Here is a 20,595-nt window from a genome sequence, read left to right as displayed (position 1 = left end):
CTGTCATACATCAAAATGTTTTTAGAAACCAACATTTTCTTTTAAAAATAAATATTATGGCTTAGAAAATTCTGTTGCAATTCCTTAATATGCCACCTACTGGACTTTGCATGTTCAGGCGTGTGAGTACTTTGAATTAAAAAAAACCCACTAAAAATAGTGTGTCACATGGGAATGGTAGCATAAAAATGCATGTTATTGTCAAGATAATAAACAATGTATCTCCCACTGAAATTTGAAATCACCTACCGAAACAGGATTCATACATTTTTTCTGAAGCTGGATTTCTACAAAAAGTACCTAAAATACATCTGTTTGACCACACAGACATCAATGTATAATCTTAACATGCAGATGAATATTAGTGTTATGTACCTGAGATAGAAGCTAAAGGGTCTCTTAGGGAAACAAGCCAGACTCACCTTAGCTGCAATGGCTGCTGCTGTTATATGTGAAGAAGAACTGTCCTCTGTTGAGGCAACTCCACTATCCTTCTTCTCTTCCTCCTCTTCCTCACACTGTACTCCTTTGTCTTCTGTCTGCTTGTGAGGGCTGGTAGTTGGAGGAGGAGAAAGAGGAGGTGGTGGTGAAGGTAGATCTTCAAGCTCATCGTGCACCTCCTTTACTTTTACAATGGCATCCCGCAAAAGATCAATGGCGTGAGGTAGGGCTGGCAGTATAAACTGAAAGCATTCCTATGCACAACAAGAAGAGAAATGACTATGAAAAGTTACCTGCAGAAGTAAACAGGGATTTTTCAGACTTACTCTTAAAATATATTTGGGATTTGGATGTATCTTTTCATCCAATCATAAATAAAAGCTTAAAAGCCCTATGCAATTGCTCATAGAGGATAAAAAAAAACCAAACTCAGAACCACAACTGCAGACTATACTATGTATTTTTGCCTTTTTTCATGCAAATATAGTAAGTTGTACAACAGGGCTACTGTAATTAAGCTAATGCTGGATTATAACGTCAAAAAACAAGAGTTAAATTTTCATGAATACATAATACAGAAACCAGCTCACAGCAGTTGGCAGAATGCTACAAAAATGCAGATTAAAAACATTAACTCTATCCCTGCAGGGATATTAGCTTCAAATCATTCCTATTATGTTCCTTCACAATTAGAGAACAATCCATAAGGGCTTCCATGATTATACTTTTATATAATTATAGCCTTTTTTATTCATGGACTTATCCTATATACTGGAAGAATGACAAACTACACTGATGCCATTATAACTTTATGTAACTCACAAAAAATTGTTCTCCTTGCTCTATGAGCTTAAAAACAATTAGAAAGTTTATTTTATATGGCTGGAGAAAGCAAAAATGCAGATGCCGTGTAACTGTTCTTGTTCCATAATGGGCATACATATATATATAAGCTACGTCTGCTGGTAAAATATGCTAGTATTTCATAAAATCAAAGTGGAATCTCAGGACATCATGCACTGCAGCCTCCTGCTCAGATCAGGGTCAAGATGAAATTCAGACAGGTTGCACAGGGCTTTGCTCAGTAAAGTCTTGAAAAAATCCAAGAAGAGAGACTCCACAACCCTTCTTGACAACCTGTTCTAATGCTTAATTTTTTTTTTTCTTTTCTTTTTATTCAGCTGTAAGCTACCTTCTTCAATTTATGACTATTGTCTCCCATCCTCTTCCCAGGCACCTCAGTAAAGAGTTTTCTTCATGTCATTTGAGCAGACTCCATATAAACATTAAATTACTAGAAAATGATCAGGGGTCACAAGAATGAATTGCCATGACAGTGCAGTTAGGGAACATACAGCTGACAGAGAAAGCTGACATTATTCCTTTTGTTGCACTTTATTTTTGGTTTTGTTTGAAACTGAAGGAAGATTTTTAGAAATGTGTTCCAACATTTTAGAGTATTGAGAAAATAAATGATGATAAACATTTTGTAAATAGATACTGTAAGATACAGATATTTTCAATTAAAAAAATGACTATGTAAACAAAATAAAGAGCAAACCATCCATTAGAAATTAGTAAAGTTTATACAAGTCACCTTGTAAGTCAAAAACATGACTCACAAACACTGTATTTCCTCAAAGCTTCTAAGAAAGAACACACCTTTCAGTTGCTCTTTTAAGAGTAATGAAAAGTCAGACTACTTCATAGATTTATAAATACTTTAAACATTCAATTTGGCACTCTGAAGAACTGGACTAAACTGGATGAGCATAAGATGCTGTATATAATGAATATATATTAAAAGATATATGTAAACATAATAAAGAATTATAAGTTCTAATGTAACTGCAAACCTCAGAGTTATTGTGCCTCTACAGTATTATTTTAAAAATGGTTTAAAATACTGAAGCATACAACCATCATTACTTCAGTAAATAAGCAGACCTCAAGTAAGTGGTAAACAAGGACAACAATTTGTGAACTGACCAATAATCATCAAAAAGTACATTAATGATTAACTCATTAGAGAAGCACATTCCCCACTCCTACCTTTGAAATAAAGCCTTGTTGGCTTGACTGTTGATGAATAGGTTCCCAGTAAGTACTCTAAAAGCTTATGTTATTTGTAAAACTCATTGGTTTAGGCAATTGTTAGTACAATTATGAAAACAGCCATAGACCCAATGATTTCAATGAGCATGTGGCAATTTCACACTTTGCCCTTTTTCATAACATTAAATACTTTTTGCAAGGCTAAAAGAAAAGAAAACAGACCAGAACACCACAGAAATTGAAGTAATCCACAGATCTTGATTCAGTGGTACATGCCACACAATGTTCTCTGGAGGAAACATGTTTGGCATACATTGTGTCCATTGTTGAGATGGAGCATTTACACTGCTGCAATTTTCTATTAATATTTTAATATTTTATTAATGAAATATGTATATTGCTGCAATTTCATAATTTTCTATAAACTTCTTATATGATTGCATTAATAGGATGGAAAGGAAATTAGCAAGTCATAATAGAGAGAAATGAGAGAAATTCCTGGTAACACCTTGTCCTATTTGGTTCTTGAGATCCAGCCTGTTATGGAACAATTTTCTCTACTACTCATCTTAAAAATCTTTGCTGAAATTTGATACTTTAAAGATGTTTCATATTAAAATAAATTGCAACAGAACATAGTCAGAGTATCATCATGACAGGAACAAATAAATCATATTAATAAAAAGCTTGCTTGTATAATGAAATCATATGACATTTTTTTTCTTTCCCAGCAGAATTACCTTTTTTATTACTTACTTTGTATCAAACTATTGTTAAAATACTTACTAACATTTTTTCATTTCTTTTCCTCATCCTCTTTCTATGATTTACCTATCTTCACAGTCTGAGTGCCTCAGGGCACAACATGACAACTTTTTCTGTACCTAGCATGTGCTACTGAATGCAACAAAAACCATTAGAGATTGAAGGCTATTTCCTCTCTTTCATAATTCAACAAAAGAAGTACAGACTTCTGAAAAAATCTTCTTACTGGTGCACCAGTTCTCTAAGATGTGTGGCACATTGCTATGTTAAATACATGTACACATATATGACTTCTCTCTCATAACTGGAAGACTTTTAAGTAGGTATACTCCTGCCCCACCATCCTCCAATGCTTGTTGCCTGTTTTGAAGGCTTTTTAATTTCTTTTCAATTACAGAGTCTCATTAGATTACCTAAAAAGGTTCTAAGGAATGGTAGAATCATAGGAGGGCTTACTGAGTCCTTGAACTGAAACATGTAGACAATGTATCTGAAAAGCTGTGGTGGCTGCTTAAAATAATAGTAGTTAAAACAGTTCCTCTTCAACTTCCAGGTGACAGCCCACATAAGCATTCTTTATTTATCTCCAGGCAGAAGTCTTTCAAGAAACAGTGACTTCAGGGCTGTGCTGCCAAACACATTAGTTCTGTCCCCTCCATGACTGGATACTACTGGTTCAGAATACATTGATAAACCACCAGGTACGCATTTGTTAGAGGCCAGAGGTAAAGACATCTTTAACAAGGCCACTGACATAGTCTGAGCCCTAGAGAAATATATTCTCATGATTGATGGGAGATCTAATTTAGCAGTTTTGTATCAGGTTGTACTGCTCACTATTCAGCTTAGCAGTATTTGTGTGGAGAAGGCTGTTTTTCTGGATCTGTCAGCCAACTACACAAAAAGAAAGAACACTGGAAAGATCCAGCCTTACTAACACGCACACACACAAAAAATTCCTCCTGATGTTTAATTGTTTTTGCCTCAGCTCTACAGTCACAAAGTAAGCATGAATAAAAACATAAAGCCTAACTTCTCTGTCCAAACAGAGCAAAATGGAGGAAGAAAACAAACTGTATAAAGGGTATAAAGTCTAATAAGCATATCCAAAAGATTTAAAAAATCCTTGAACTCTTAAAAATTATGTTCCTTTTTTTCCCTCTTGCTGACGAAAATTGGCAATATTCTTCATATTCCAGCAAGTTCTACCATACACTAGGCCTTCCTCTTACTTCTGTGTGAAAAAGGACGCTTTCTTGGAAGCTGTAGAGAACACAGGGATCAGGTACAGGCTGACTAGAGAAGAAAGAGGAAGTGTAAGAGACCATTAGACTCTTCGTTAGCACTACCTGCTACAGTGAGCGCTTTCTTGCACTACATATAATGCTGTCCTGGTCACACAGTACCTTCAATCAGATCAGAATTGTAGTGTCCCTGACTAAGAGTGATGGTGCGTTCAGTTACATGAATGTGCATTTCAATTCTCTGTTATAAAATTTGTTGTAGTGGGTACTTTCTGCCATTCAGAACAATGGGAGGTATTGTATTCATCATGGGTCCTCAGTAGCAGATCAGTAAGAACACTTCTTACCTGGGACCCTTTCTTGCTACCTGGCAGGTTAATTATGAGAGTTTTCCCTCTGATTCCACACACAGGTCTGAAAAGAAAGAAATCCAGAGTGTAATTCTTGCATGCAACTTTCTCCACTGCAGAAATGAGAACAGAGCATTTAAGAAAAATTCTATTATTTATCAGACTTCATAAACTCAGTTTCCAAAATCTAAAAATATTTGCTGATCTCATAAAACAGCTCAGGAGAAGCTTATCTGGAATAGCATCAAACAAGGCTGACAGAGTCTAACATTTAATTGATAGTATAAACACTGGTTACATTTCCATCTTTTTTAGATCTACATAGCTCCCTTAATTCTATTGTTTACTTGCGTCCAATACATTCTTTGATACAGTCCCAATTTGCTCATACACATGGTTCCTTTGTAATGTAATTGATGGTGTCAAACACAATTTCTCTTGCCAGGTAAAAATACTAAGTCATGTTGGTTGCATTAATTCAAATATGCCTTCTTTTTTTTCAAAGATGCAACATAAGAAAAGCACAGAGGGAAGTAATCTCAAGGGAATATGGCACTTATGCAATTCATATCTAATTCTTCCTAACAGTCCTAACTTCCCCCTCAAAAAATAAAAATAAAAAAAAAACAAACAAAAACTGACTATCAAAGATGGAAGTTTTTTTTCTTTTTTTGTCTTTAGGGAATTCCTTTAGTGTTGATGCAGGGCTGAACTTAAACACCCAAGTGCTGAATGTTTTCTATTCTTTAGAGTTTGCCTCCTCCTCCTTTTAGCTAAATATTTTCAAGAAAAAAGAATTAAAATTACTGTATTTTGTCTTGAGGTTGTGAAGAGTGCCTCCTGCTTTTCTCCACTGTTTACGAAACCCGTGGTGAAAAACCCACGGCTGGGATATAAGCATAATAAGAAAGTAAAAGGATGATACCAAGCCACAAAGATATGGAGACTAGAGTTAAGAGAAATTGTGTAACAATCTCTTTATCAAAAAAAACATGAGCCGTAAGTGAAGACAGAATAGAAAAGAAAATAATTTCTTGATAGGGCATTACCAAAAATTTTGAGCCAAAGTACAAGGTTTGTGGGGTAACCAACTTCCCTGGATTTCTTCTTATACTAATAATTCTCAGTGATTAATGCCATTTATTGGTAGCATAGAATTTTCTAGGAGGGTAGCAAGTATTCTAGTGACAGCTGTCATAATGCTCACAATTAAACAGCACAGAGACTGTTTCTGTGCCACAAAATGAACTTTTGATATCACAGTAAAGCCAGCCTGAAGGGAAGTCTTATTTTCGACTGGCGGCTTGAATATTGCCTGACTCCTAGCATCTGTTTTCCCATATTCGCTTCTTGTACACTATATACCCTCAGTTAAGAAAGAATTCCAGGTAGTTGAGGAATGCTCTACTGCAATACAAAGATGAAGAGCCCGAGTTAAAGAAATGTGCTCATTTGCTCTTGTTGCAGTAGTCAAACTTACAAACTCAATCCAGCAAATCCCATAAGTGGGATACAGTCTATGACATTTAAAATAAAGGAAATAGGAATTATCCACACAGGAATTAAATTGAGGTGGAATTGTGTTTGGCAGATAGCTCCTTTCATAATATTCTTCTTGGCTCTTTTATTCTGCTTTAAATAATTTCAAACATTATAAGCTAAATGACCAGTACAACCAACCAAAACAAAAAGACTAAACCAGCAGCCATTATCCTGAAAGCTACAAGTTTTGGCTGCCAATAGTCAAATCTAGTGGCTCAAGACAGAAATGGAGCTACCAAAAATTTCTCAAGAGAGCATGGAAAAGTAAAAGTACCCAAGAACTGCATGGCTTGCAAAAAACATTGGGTGTGCTCACAACATAAAAGCACACAAAATGTGCATGCATTCTGGGTAACTTTAAAGATTAATGATATTCCTCCAAATGTAGAACAGCTGAGGGAGATGCTGTGGATCTTATGTTATCCTCAGCCTTGTGATGCACTGGACAGAATTTTTAAGAAAAACCAAAGACGTCTGAGAAAGAATACAAATAGAAGCAACGGAGTGGAAGGAAAAACAGGATGCGGGAGAAAGAAACAAATGGATGTGGGAGGAAAGAAATATAGGTCTGATGTAGAAGTAGGAATGGAGAACATGATCTCTTTGGGAAAAACCCATCATCTCCCTGGGAAGAAATTATGCTGGTAAAAGCAGAAAAGATGGGCAAGGAGACAGAGAGTGCTTTAAAAAGCCTCAATAAAGGCTGGCACAGCATGGGTAGTTGACAGGTAAGGAATCGGATGAAGGGAAGAGATAATTCTGGGACAAGGACAGTTTTAGAAGGTCAGAGAAGAAAAGGAAAAACTTTCAGAAAACACATAAAAAGGTCTATGATGCTCTAATATACTCCCTGCTGGACCTTGGGACTGAATCCAAACTATGAGAGTCTCACTGTCCCTCATTTGCCATAAATATCTGTGAATCCAGTCTACAAAATAACTCAAAACTTCCTAATGCTGTTTCATAGTCAGGAAGACAGACTATAACTTATAACAATTTTTTGAAAGTTCATGTGATAAAATTCAACACGACTGACCTAACATTTCCAAACAGGTGATTTGTAGAAGTGTCAGCTTAATGTTGCGTAACAAAACTTCTGCTTTTGTTTTTTGGAAAAGTCAAAGAAATTACACGCAAAATTATCCCTCAGAACTTCATTTCAAAATGAAGTCAATGAGAGGTAAGCTTAGGACAAGTGACATTAAATGTTAAATACTTTGAAAAATTAGGATCTGTATTTCTCAAACTGTGTACCTAAAATTAGTGTATGTTTTTGACCTCTCTGAATGTGTTCCTTAGTTCTCATTTTAAGGGGGGGATTACAACACTATCTCAATTTGCAGAATTTTCTATGAAAATATATTAACAACTTGTGTCTTAGGATAACAAATGATGTAAGAAAAATCCCAGAGGAAGTGAGTCTGCATTCAGAGAAGATTCTGAATATAGAGCAGCAAAACTGATACAGGATTACACATAGGACAATCAAAACAAAGAAAAGTAAATTTCCTTCCTCCATCTTAAGCACTTGCAGAGGAATTCTACAAAAAAATGTAATCATAATACACATGTGCATTCATGCAGAACTGAGATTCCACAAGAAACCATAATGCTGTAATTTGGTTATTTCTGTGTCCTTAACTTTATGATTTGAACAGTGTTATAAAAAAAATGGCCTTTTGCATGCTGATTGCTTTTAGGCCTGAAGTAGAGGTTTTCACTGAGCAATTTTTTAAGGCCTAGTATGATTGCATACAGTATCTTTGTAATGTTATCTCCCACCATAGTCATCAATTACTACTGAAAGTGGCTGTAGTTTAACGAGATTTTCTTGCTATATGTACAGAAGAGTCAGGTTACAATCCAGCATTTTGGTTCCACTACCATTACAACATCCTTTCAGCCATCCTGATCACACCGCATCCTAAATCAAACTTGGTAGTGTCATCTAAATGGCTATCCTTTTCTTGGTCAGAAAGAGAACAGCTAAATTAACCTTTCCTCTCCTTGTGGTAGCATTCTGTTATCCTTTCCCTTCAGATAAACACAAGCTATGATAGAAAAATTATATCAGATAAAAAAAAAAGAAAATACTTGCTAATTTGGACAGAACCTGAAGGTGTTAACTGGGTAATGTTGCCCTTTCAGGTATGTGACACATGATATGAAAAGTTTTAAAATACATTGTCAAATCACTAAACCTCTCATCTAAACGTGCTTTAAAAATGCAAGCATCTGAATACAAAGTTGCAGATTTCAAAGTTCCTTCTTTATTTCTATATAATTATTTTCTTGTCATACCCTCATTATACAATGAGAAATCAAAAAACTGTAACAGCCGTTGCTTCTTAGTTCCCTTAAAATAAAGTGCAAGCACAAACTAACTTCTGAAAGGTATTGATATTACTAAGTCTTTAATAGGTAAAATGAGGTAAATTGAAGGAATAAAATAAAAATAAACTCCAGGAAGAAATACAGGGTAACGAGAGATATCACTGATAAAAAACAACCAACAACAGGCAGAGAAACAGTTACTAATTATTAAGTAGGAAATACCAAACTCTAGGAGTTAAAGTACTATATCTGAAAGCATGGGATAAAATACCATTTAACTTATTCAGAGCTGTTGCTGATACTGGAATAAAAGCAATATCAAAACAATACATTTGTATTTATCAAAGGTTTTTTTGCTAAACAAAGCATTTTAGTACTTGATGAACAACATATAGAAGAATTCTTCACTCACCACTGAAATGCCACAGTCTTAGGATGAAAAGACAGCTGTTTAACAGCATGCATCAATATTACATAAAACCTGGCACAGAAAATACAGGAGGATACAGTGTCTAATGGAGACAACAAAGGGAATTAAATGAGAGAATGCAATTACCATTCTTGGAATTTGGCCACTTCTCTGAAGTTAAGACTTCTAGTCTTGATAACAATGGCAATCTTCACTTATTTGCGTATCGTCATTTCATGACAACGTTTCTTTCTAAGGAAATAGTTGACCTCATATTTTAAAGGAAATAGTCTTACCTAGAGAGCATGCCTAGAGGAGTAACATTAAGTGATCCCATCAGCATTGCCAGGGCCATCCCTGGGGCTTCTCGCTCTATTACTTCTTTAGTGGCCTGCAATCAAAGATTAAATAGCAAAGTGAATGAAGAAGTACAACGACATGAAAAATATGAAACCAGCTAAAATTTGGGTAAGAATATCTCCTTTTTTTGTTTCTGCCAAGAGACGTCGTTGCTAAATTCTCAGTACTGAAATACATTAAAGAAGTTTCTCTTGGTTATGTAAAACAGGGAAAGACAAGGGGTTGGGAAGAAGCACTGTTAGCTGTACTGTAAAGATTCTTATAAAAAATGTTAAAAGTCAGGACCCTATATATATAGGAAATGTTAACCAACACCACATATATAACAACAACTCCCTCTAAGAGAAAGGAAAGAATGTTTGGGAATAAGCAAAGAAAAGACCAAATATAATTGCCTTCTCTTCCTCATCGATCTCATGTGCATTTTCCTGTTGAGCTTTTCCGAGGCATGAGAAGGGTGAATCGGTCTGCGCAGAAGACAGAAAAAAAAACTTGCAAAGGGAAGCCCATGTAGCAGGCAGGCAGGAAAATAGTAAAATGGTAATGATAATGGCCAGAGGCTGAGGCCTTCCCTTCTGATCATGTCAGCAAAACAGCGGTTCCAAACAGGCTGGTGGCTTTTATTCACAAGCGGTCCATATGCAGTGGGCATCGAGAAGCCTGGAAGCAGAGTCTGAAAATTCTTGTATTTTTAGTCCTTTTTCCACATAGGGAATCAGATGGAAAATTATTTTTCGGGGATGTGCACAACATTCTCTCCTTACTTCCTAACGCAAATGTTCTCAAATGCACAATCCGTCCAGCCTCCCAAGCTCTAACTTTAGTTAGGATGTTAACACTTCAAAGGCAGGTTACAGTCCTACCCTCTCTTCATTTCCCTCACAGTAGTTGCTGTTCAGTGGATCATCTTGTTTCATGTTCTGAAACAAGATTCTAAGTTATTTGGCACAACTAATATGTTAGCAATGCCCATAAAACTGTGAAATCCATTGTAAAACATCCAGCCAAACTACAACGCTTTGACGATACAGCTATCAAAACAGAAATAGAAAAGCACATCTTAAATACAAGGACACTCTGAATAAGCTAAGTTTTCTTGGCAGTTTGATATAGCAAAAGAATAAAATGGAAGAAAACCAGACAAATTATTTTGTGGGAAGGATTAAATTATAAATCACATACTTGTACTTTTGTAAGCTCCTAGTTTACAAATAGAAAAACAAAGTCATAGAGAAGGAAAAGGACAGAATTAACCCAATGGCATCCCTATGAGAAGGATCCAGGAGTCCTATACTAGCTCTACAGCTAAAACACTTACAAGAAGCAATAAATAAAACAGAAAAAAATATCCCTGAACAGTATAGATATTTAAGTGGCGATATTCTCAAACATTGCCACTAACATTTAACATGTTTTAAAAGAATATGTCAGTATCAGAAGACATCAGACACAGCTAGCAAGTAAGCCTCCAGATGTTTTATTAATAAGCAAACTTGATACATGCTCAGTTGTGGGAAGCAGGAACTTTGGTTTATACAAAACCAAGCAATTTTAATTCAGCAGCTGACACCACAGACTCAAGCATATTTCAAGCATAGCATGTTGGTTTTAGTGTCTGCCATCTTCTACTCAGAAACAGAAAAGGCATAGAAATACAACCCAGTGTCTGCATTTCTACACAGGGGAAATGAGAAGCAGGAGGCTAGGAATGATGTAGACAAAACTTAAACCTCTCCACTGGGGAAGATTGCCTAGATACCTGCTGAGGTATTAAATTATTAATGACAGTAAAAATTCCTAAGACTATCCATAGACCCGATGATTTTTAGAGTATAGAAGAAAAAGGCGTTGCAATGGTGAAGGGACACTTTGCTGACAATGAAAAAGTTGGTGAAACATGGAATTCTGTGTGTGCACACATAGTAAGCCTATATCTATGCCTTTTATTTTTAGCTAATACCATGCTTCAAAGCTATTCAAAACTGGTTTTAAATATAAAGTGCATTTTGAGATTTCTTTTTTTGCCCTTGAGCACAGTGACACTTTGAAGATATCATTAGTTAAAATTCTAAACAGGCTTCAAAGGTAGTACAAGATGCAAGAGAGTTCCATAAACAATGATCCTGCAGCTCAGGGAGTCCTTCAATGAAATTCAAGTCCATTCTCCAACTTCACAAGAAAAATGACCTTCACAAAACATCACTGCTAGCAGGCAATGTGATTATTAAAAATGTATAGGCTAAGCAACAAAATCTGAAAGGGCAGAAAGTCCAAACAGCAGTACAGCCCTCAACAGAAGTTTCTAAAAATACTTGTTTCAAAATATACATGCTTGTATTTATTACTGCAGGCAGACTTCTACAAACGGGAATGCTTCCTGTTTTCATATTTGCAGCCTGACTGGATGGATGTAACCAAAAAAGGCTGCTGCTAAGTAAACAACTTTTACAGTGACATCTGCTCTTGAAATCAGCCACTGGAAAGTCCACTCCTGGAATGTCCTCAAATGACATGACTTAAAACGTGCAGTGTACAGGAACTGAAATCACCATCACACTGGGAAGCACACTCTTAATTAGCTATACATATATGAATGAAATTAGCAGTGCTGCAGTGATTTGCAGATACTTTGTACCTATCTGTAACAACTCTTTGTTTCACCTAACAATGTACCAAAGTGCTGATGGTCAGGTTTTCTAATACTTCTTCCAGGTTTGAAGGAAGGCTGGAAGAGACATGTCAAAACTAAATTTTCACCTGTGTCCAGCTCAGGAGTTAACTGTCTGGTACCAACATCTACCTGCATGCAAACTATTAAAGAATTAGTGATGCAGCACCTTCACATTTTACCAGTACTCTAGCAAAGTGTCCTGGTTTCAGCTGGGATAGAGTTATTTTTCTTTCTAGTAGCTGGTATAGTGCTGTGTTTTGGATTTAGGATGAGAATAATGTTAGTAATACTGATGGTTTTAGTTGTTGCTAAGCAGTGTTTACACTAAGTCAAGGACTCTCCAGCTTCTCACAGCACCAGCGAGTAGGCTGGGGGAGCACAAGAAGCTAGGAGGGGGCACAGCCAGGACAGCTGACCCAAACTGGCCAGCGGGATATTCCATGCCATATGACGTCATGCTCAGTGTTTAAACTAGGGGGAAAGCTGGCAGGGGGCCACAGCTCAGGAAGTGGCTGGGCATTGGTCGGCGGGTGGTGAGCAATTGCATTGCTCATCACTTGGTTTATTGTTGTTGTTATTATTATTATTATTTTCCCTTCCTTTTCTGTCCTATTAAACTGTCTTTATCTCAACCCACAAATTTTACTTTTTTTTTCTGATTCTCTCCCCCATCCCACTGTGGGGTAGGGGGAATGAGCGAACAGCTGTGTGGTGTTTAGCTGCCTGCTGGGTTAAACCATGACACAAAGCTGAATTAAGATTGTCAAACTTTGCTTCATGGGCAATTTTTTCTTGGTAGTCTCACCATCAGCCAGCTTTTGCCTGCTGCAGGGGACCATATAGTTGGCACAAAATGAATCACAAATCAAAGCTGTTGCGCCTGGCTCTATTGCAACAGAGATGACGACACTACTATGTGGGCAGAAGGAGGAAAAAATGATGAGGAGATTTCATTCAGAGCTGTCACACTGTTGCCTTCATCAGGACTGAAGCCATGCACTGATTTCTCACACCTGAAGCTGATGACTATAAAAAAATACGTGGAAAATACTGGAGTAAGTTTCCATAAAATACTAAAATGACAGCAAAAAAGTGTCCCCAGTTTCTCCCCTGTAAGGTGGTAGTGCAAAGAAGACAGATGCATACAAGATGGAGGTGGATGAGAGGGGTTCCACAGAAGCAGAAACATCTGAAGATAAAAGCAAGAGTTCAGGAGAGAGACAGAAATGCAGAAAGGCCAGTTTGGAGGCTGCAAAAAAAGGAGGATTTATAATTTAGACAGGAGAAGGGAATGTGGGAAGAAGGAAGACTAAGTGAAAGGAAGAGTTGCAGAGAGCAAGTCCAAGCAGCAGGATTGTCAGAAGGGCAGGAATGAGACTAAAGTGAGGGCAATTGAATTGAAAATAATACTGCACAAGGCAGCTTGGATAGACAATACAGGAGGGAAAAACATCAGAGAAGGAACAAGGAAGACAGGACATTATAGAAGTGTATCCTGGTTTCAGCTGCAGTAAAGTTAATTTTCTGCTTAGTAGCTGGTATAGTGCTGTGTTTTGGATTTAGGATGAGACTAATGTTGATAACATGCTGATGTTTTAGTTTTTGCTAAGTGGTGTTTATACTAAATCAAGGACTTTCCAGCTTCTCATGCTGCCCTGCCAGCAGAGGCTGGGAGTGCACAAGAAACGGAGAGGGGACACAGCAAGGACAGTTGACCCAAATGAGCTAAAAAGGTATACCACACCATATTACATGACGCCCAGTATATAAACTGGGGGGGAGCTGGCTGGGGGAGCACCATGGCTTGGGGGCTTGGGGCTTGTTTGGCTATCGGTCAGCGGACGGTGAGCAATTGTACTGTACATCACTTACTATGTGTATTTTATTAGTAGTAGTATTGTTTTCCCTTCCTTTTCTGTCTTATTAAAGTGTCTTTATCTCAACCCACAAGTTTTACCTTTTTTCCCCCGATTCTCTCCCCCATCCCACTGCAGGGGGTAGTGAGCGAGTAGCTGCATGGTGCTTAATTGCCAGCTGGGGTTAAACCACGACAGTGTCAGGCTGCAGGGGAACCAGGGAGAGAGACAATGGGACTAAAATAAACTGGTAGTTTCTACTCCAGAGCGGAGAAGTAGACATTAACAATTAAATAAAAATTTCGTGGAACTATTCAGGACTTAATAACAACGTCTATGAGAGCAGTTTTTCTTCTATTTCATTGCTATATGAATAAATGCAATTTATTTTAAAACACATTTTTTATTGTTTTCAAAGTGCCTTTTTATTGGAGTTAGGGCATTATGTTCCCAAACCAACTGATATATTTTTAGATATCTTTGACGTAGTTGTGGTTGCTTAACAGATGGCTCATTGCCAATTGGTTTCACAGAGTTCTCTGCTGCTTCACTGCCTTTCTTTGCCTCCATAGAAATTATGTTAGTTCAGTTCCCAACCTGTGGAAGCCCTCCCAGTCAGCGTCTGGAGGATAAAGCCACTGCAGACTGATTTAATTAAAAGATGCAAGTTGCAGAAGGCAAAGGCAGGGACTGGGAGAATGAAGAAATGGTCACTGTAGGAGAAGATCAGGCTCAAGACCATCTAAGGAAGCTGAAGGTGCACAAGCCATGGGACCTGATGAGGTGCATCCGCAGGTCCTGAGGGAACTAGCGGATGAAGTGGCTAAGCCATTATCCATCATACTTGAGAGGTCATGGCAGTCTGGGGAAGTTCCCACTGACTGGAAAAGGGGAAACATAACTCCCATTTTTAACAAGGGAAAAAAGGAAGGCTTGGGGAACTACAGGCCAGTCAGTCTCACCTCTGTGCCCCGCAAGATCATGGAGCAGATCCTCCTGAAAACTATGCTAAGGCCCATGGAAAATAAGGAGGTGATTGGTGACAGTCAACATGGCTTCACTAAGGGCAAATCGTGCCTGAGAAACCTGGTGGCCATCTATGTTGGGGTTACAGCGTTGGTGGATAAGGGAAGAGCAACAGATGTCATCTACCTGGACTTGTGCAAAGCGTTTGATGCTGTCCTGCACGACATCCTTGTCTCTAAATCAGAGATACATGGATTTGACGGATGGACCACTGGGTGGATAAGGAATTGGTTGGGTGGTCGCACTCAAAAAGTTGTGGTCAATGGCTTGATGGCTGAGTGGAGACCAGTGATGAGTGGTGTTCCTCAGGGGTCGGTATTGGGACCAGCACTGTTTAACATCTTTGTTGGTGATGTCGACAGTGGGATTGAATGCACCCTCAGAAAGTCTGCTGATGACCCCAAGCTCAGTGTTGCGGTCGACACGCTGGAGGGAAGAGATGCCATCCAGAGGGACCTCAACAGGCTTGAGAGGTGGGCCCGTACAAACCTCATGAGGTTCAACAAGGCCAAGAGCAAGATCCTGCAAACGGGTCGCAGCAATCCCAAGCACAAATACAACAGGCTGGGCAATGAGTGGATTGAGAGCAGCCCTGAGCAGAAGGACTTGGGGGTATTAGTGGACAAAAACCTGAATATGAGCCAGCAATGTGCGCTTGCAGCCCAGAAAGCCAATAGCATTCTGGGCTGCATCAAAAGAAGTGCAGCTAGCAGGTTGAGGGAGGTGATTCTGCCCCCCAGCACCTCTCTTGTGAGACCCCAGCTGGAGGACTGTGTTCAGCTCTGGGGCTCCCAACATAAGAAAGACATGGATTTGCTTGAGCGGGTCCAGAGGAGGGCCATGAAGATGATCAGAGGGCTGGAGCACCTGCCCTATGAGGACAGCCTGAGAGAGTTGAGGTTGCTTAGCCTGGAGAAGAGAAGGCTCCAGGGAGACCTTATAGCAGCCTTCTAGTACTTACAGGGGGCCGACAAGAAAGCTGGAGAGGGACTTTTTACAGGGGCATGTAGTGATAGGATGAGGAATAATGTTTTTAAAGTGAAAGATGGTAGATTTAGATTAGCTATAAGGAAGAAATTCTTTACTGTGAGGGTGCGGAGGCACTGGAACAGGTTGGCCAGAGAAGCTGTGGATGCCCCATCCCTGCAAGTGTTCCAAGCCAGGTTGGATGGGGCTTTGAGCAGCCTGGTCTAGTGGAAGGTGTCCCTGCCCATGGCGGGGGGGCTTGGAACTAGAAGATCTTTAAGTTCCCTTCCAACCCAGCCATTCTATGATTCTGTGATGACCTAGGACTACTCTTCTTGAAATGTTCAGAAACTGCTTGTCTTTGTCTTTCAGGTATTAAGCATAGCAAAGTTTGACCTCAATAGTAAGTAATCATCTGAGACATTTCATGTACTCTTCAGCAGTTTTGGGATGGTAATACAGTTTTATCTCTTCAACTAGAATTCAAATATGAGACTATGAAGTCATAATAAATTTGATTAAATTAAGATGACTGAGAGTGCCTCTGCTGAAAATATTATTTCTGTTGAAATTTCAAGTTAAAATCTATGACTCTGCATAGCATATCATAAAGCTATTTATGCAAATTCATAGACAAATTTCCTGATAATTTATATTTAACAGATTATAGAATTAGCATAGATAGCATTTTATTACCTATTTGAATTTTCCATTGAAAGCAGAAGTTCTGGAAGGGTCTAACCAAAGAAATACCTATATACCCTCTGCAACAGAGCTCACAGACCACAGTCAAACCTCAGAAGGCTGGACAAAGAACTACAGAGACAGATCAGTCAAATAGGCAAGAAAAATGTCAGTCATGTCTGTCAACCAGTTTTTTAAGAAGTACATACTTTAGGAACAAAAATTGCGTCTCTCAGCTTGGAGATGAGATACCCTCTTCACGGTTATTCAGTATACCTCTGATGGAGATAACATGTGTGCCTGTAATTTCTATTCACAAGTCAGCTATTTCAGCTTATTGTCTACTTCCCTACTCATATGTTGCAGGGGAGAAAATAGAGCTTACATGGAGGTAGACTGATCAGAGCTTCTCACCTAAAAACCACTTATCTATTTCTTCTCTTAGTACAATAAGAAATACAGGTTAGAGCAGCTGCTTTCTTTCAATACACTGAGAAGTTTTTGGATAAGGATCTGTTTTGAGTCACTCATTCTCACCATTATGCTGTCTTTCCTTAAATTTTTCTTATTCCATGCCCCCAATAACCTGTGTGATGATATTCTGTGTCTTTTTTATCGATGGAAGGCTTAACAGGAACCATGCTCTCTGACGTTCTGCAAAATCAAATTTCTTTGGCAATTGCTCAGATAATTTGACAAATGGATACAACCGTTCACATATGCTATTGCTGCAAAGCAACCAAAGTCAAGCAGGTTTGTAGAAGTCTCTCAACTTGTCATCAAAATTATTATCTTTCTAACAATATAGTGGCCCTAACACATCAATGGGGTGCTGCAGCTAGAGATACACCATGCAATGGCTGTCCTTTCACATGTATGCAGTTATGATTATCACTGACTTCTTGATGTCAAGTAGTTGTCACAAATCCATGTAAGTCAAGATCAGCCTGCATCCAGAGGGCAATGAATAGCTGCTTCTGGACAGGGTGGATCCCAGAAGTAGGTGTTTGCTGTCATTCTAGAGCTTTTGACAGATTCATACCCACAACAATAAATTTCCTCAACAATAAGTTATTCATGAGTGCTAATGATGGGGGCCTGTAAAAACTCAACGGTTTTATAGTCCCAGAGTAGTGGAGATTAACTGAGATTAGGCTAAAGGAAGCACCAATCACTATGTGTGGGATCACAGGATGGACTGGTGGTGGTTAGGTAGTAATCTGGTCAGTGCTGCCCCTGATGGGTGTTTGTTCCTCCTCATGAAGTGACCATCCAGGCTTCTGTCAATTTTAATGTACAGTAAGAAACTCAGCCTGAGTCTGGTGGGTCTCTGTTTTGATGTTCTTGTTGGGTCTTTTTGATGTTAAATGCAGCTATGTGTGTCAGACACACATAGACACATGCTGAGAGCTCTCCCACACTTTTATAGAATTATTTTACATAAAATAAAACAAAATATTTCTACACATATTAGGGTGGCTTAGTCTATCACCTTTCCCTCTTATCAGTGGTAAGCTTGCTACATATTCCTCCAATAACTGACCTGATTACATGTTCTTTTTCATTTTCTTCTGCCAACTCAAATCTACAAACAGCCAAAGGTGGACGAAACCCTGATTAATGTAGCCAACTAAAACCAAACTCTACAGTCTGGTGTATCTGCACACACCAATAGCGCATTTCCACTGACAATAATTCTGCAGCACAAGAATGCTGATTGTAAGTTTGCTTGCATTCTCAGTATATTGGCAGTGACTCTGCTGCCACCAAGATCCCAAACATCACAGAATGACTCTACAAAATTTTTCAGGGTGAGGAACAAAAGTGTCACAGCAATAACTGCTGTTAGATTAGATTAAATACAGACTCTGTTTTATCTACTTTCCTCCATATCCATGATTCCCTCTGCCCACAACTTACCCCCTCCAAATTCCCTTGCTCTCTTCACTGGGATTCATCAAACTATTTATTGTAACCTAATGCCTATGGCATAAGACTCAGAGGTCAGGAGCTAATTCAATGTCCTTCTTGTTTATAAATCAATATCAGGAAACGATTCTATCGGTACAATTCCACTGTGTATATGACCGTAAAAACCAACTAGCTGGTAGAGGTATCTCTGACAACACTCAATGACTTATACATGATCAAGCCACGAATATATTTAATTTTAATAGTTGGACTCCAATGATAGTTATTTTTTTAAACAAAGAATTACCTAAGTCTATAGTAGTTAGCAAAGATTTCAGTGTTTATTCCAACTTTCCTTAAAAGAGCTTGTTTTCTTTAACTGAAATCAAACTAATCAAAAGATTTACTTCATAACACTCAGTTTCATGCAAAACATTTTGGGGAGGATGCTTCACATTTATACACAATAAAGAAGCTGAAAATGTAAATGAATATACTAGAGAAAGCAACACTGTGGAATTTCTAACTTGCTCCTGCACCTCACTAGGTTTGTAGCTAAGTTTTGAGCTAAACATGGTTGCATTTGATTTACATAAACTTCATAGATCAGTGATTTGTCTGCCCCATTTGTGTAATAGAAATGTTACTGAAATTGATGCATCTGGGCAACCAAACCACGTGCATCTTCTAAATATCACTTCTAATATATATTAAGCATATAATAATAATAATTATTATTATTATTTAAATCCTGATTGCTAACCAAAGTTTTAAGATACTAAATGTGTATAAAATATTTATGCCATACAAACTGATCTTAATTTTATGATACTGCCCACCCCCTTACACTGTCATAAAACCAGTAGAACAATCAGTTTCAGAAACAGTTAACCAAACAAAAAAAAATGCTCACTAGATGCTTTTCTGCACTATGAGGAATGCATTTAGGCTCTATGAAGATGTGTGCAGCCCACCAGATGCAGTATGTTACAGCTGTATAATGGCTTCTGCTAAGCCAGTGTCAACAGGCAGAGTATTTGCAAAGGTGGAGAGGTCAGGAGGATTAGCTTGTTAAAACAACAGCTGCAAACAAGCCACTGCACTTGCTTACAAAGAAAGGTCAGGTGCCTACTTCCTTTTTGAGACCTCTTTTGCATGTGCAAGCTGCTGTGCTTCCCACTTCAACTCCACTTCATGTAAGAATGAATCCCTTGCTGTTCAATAGAAGTACTACAGCCGAAGACTTGCTGGTAAAGGTAGTGACACCATTCTGCTATTACAAAAACACTGTTAAAGTTTTATCTATTGATCGTTATTATTCTTGTACGTTTTCCCTCAGTTACTCCAAACTGCTTTATATTTAATATAAAATGTAAAACTCTACGCAATCCAGCACAACTTTTGCAAATTTCTTTAAAAATTTAAGAAGTGGAACAAAACCTTTTGTTTTGTTGTCTGAAAATCACAGAACCATACAGCAGAAATGAGGGAAATGAGTATCAATAAGAATATCTACAATACTACAATGAGAGTATCAATAAGAATTCTATAATTAATGCAACACACAATGTAATGCACTTCAACTAACGGTATAGTAACTAGGGACACTGTCTCATTAAAACAATACCCTGTACAGTGCTTCTGGTTATGTGTACTATCTTCTAGACTTTGTATCTATACCAATGGGGAGTCAGAGTACAGTTAGCTTCATTCCATACAAAACTAGTGCCAAACTTGGATTCTTTATACGTAGGGGAGGAGGCGGGGGGGAGTATATTAAGCAATGAAGTCTAGAACTATGTAAGAGAAACAAACCTGTTACTTTTGCTTAGTTGTGATATTAGTATTACAGGAGAAGACACTATTCCTTAGAGATCCTCATCAGTACACACAAAGAATGAGGCCACCAAGTAGAAATGTACGTTATTTTCTCTTAAGAACTTGCCCAGTCTCTTGGGCAGTGAAAAACCTGCAAGTTTTT

The 20,595-nt window shown here is 38.1% G+C and overlaps 1 protein-coding gene across 8 annotated transcripts in view; it reads right to left on the bottom strand.

Moving 5' to 3' along the window:
- The window catches only part of GPHN (gephyrin), a 315,443-nt gene that overhangs the window by 113,929 nt on the left and 180,919 nt on the right, over positions 1-20,595 (bottom strand). For all 8 annotated transcript variants that reach the window (XM_049825450.1, XM_049825453.1, XM_049825452.1 and 5 more), the window contains exons 5-7: positions 9,437-9,531; positions 4,853-4,919; positions 423-695 (exon numbers count right to left, since the gene is read on the bottom strand). In XM_049825450.1, the coding sequence (XP_049681407.1) occupies positions 423-695; positions 4,853-4,919; positions 9,437-9,531 (435 nt within the window). The remainder of the gene's footprint in view (positions 1-422; positions 696-4,852; positions 4,920-9,436; positions 9,532-20,595) is intronic.

This window comes from Accipiter gentilis, chromosome 22 (genome assembly GCF_929443795.1).
Source record: "Accipiter gentilis chromosome 22, bAccGen1.1, whole genome shotgun sequence".
Lineage (NCBI taxonomy): Eukaryota > Metazoa > Chordata > Aves > Accipitriformes > Accipitridae > Astur > Astur gentilis.
The sequence above is the reverse complement of the archived record's forward strand: the minus strand, read 5'-3'. Positions and strand labels throughout refer to the sequence as shown.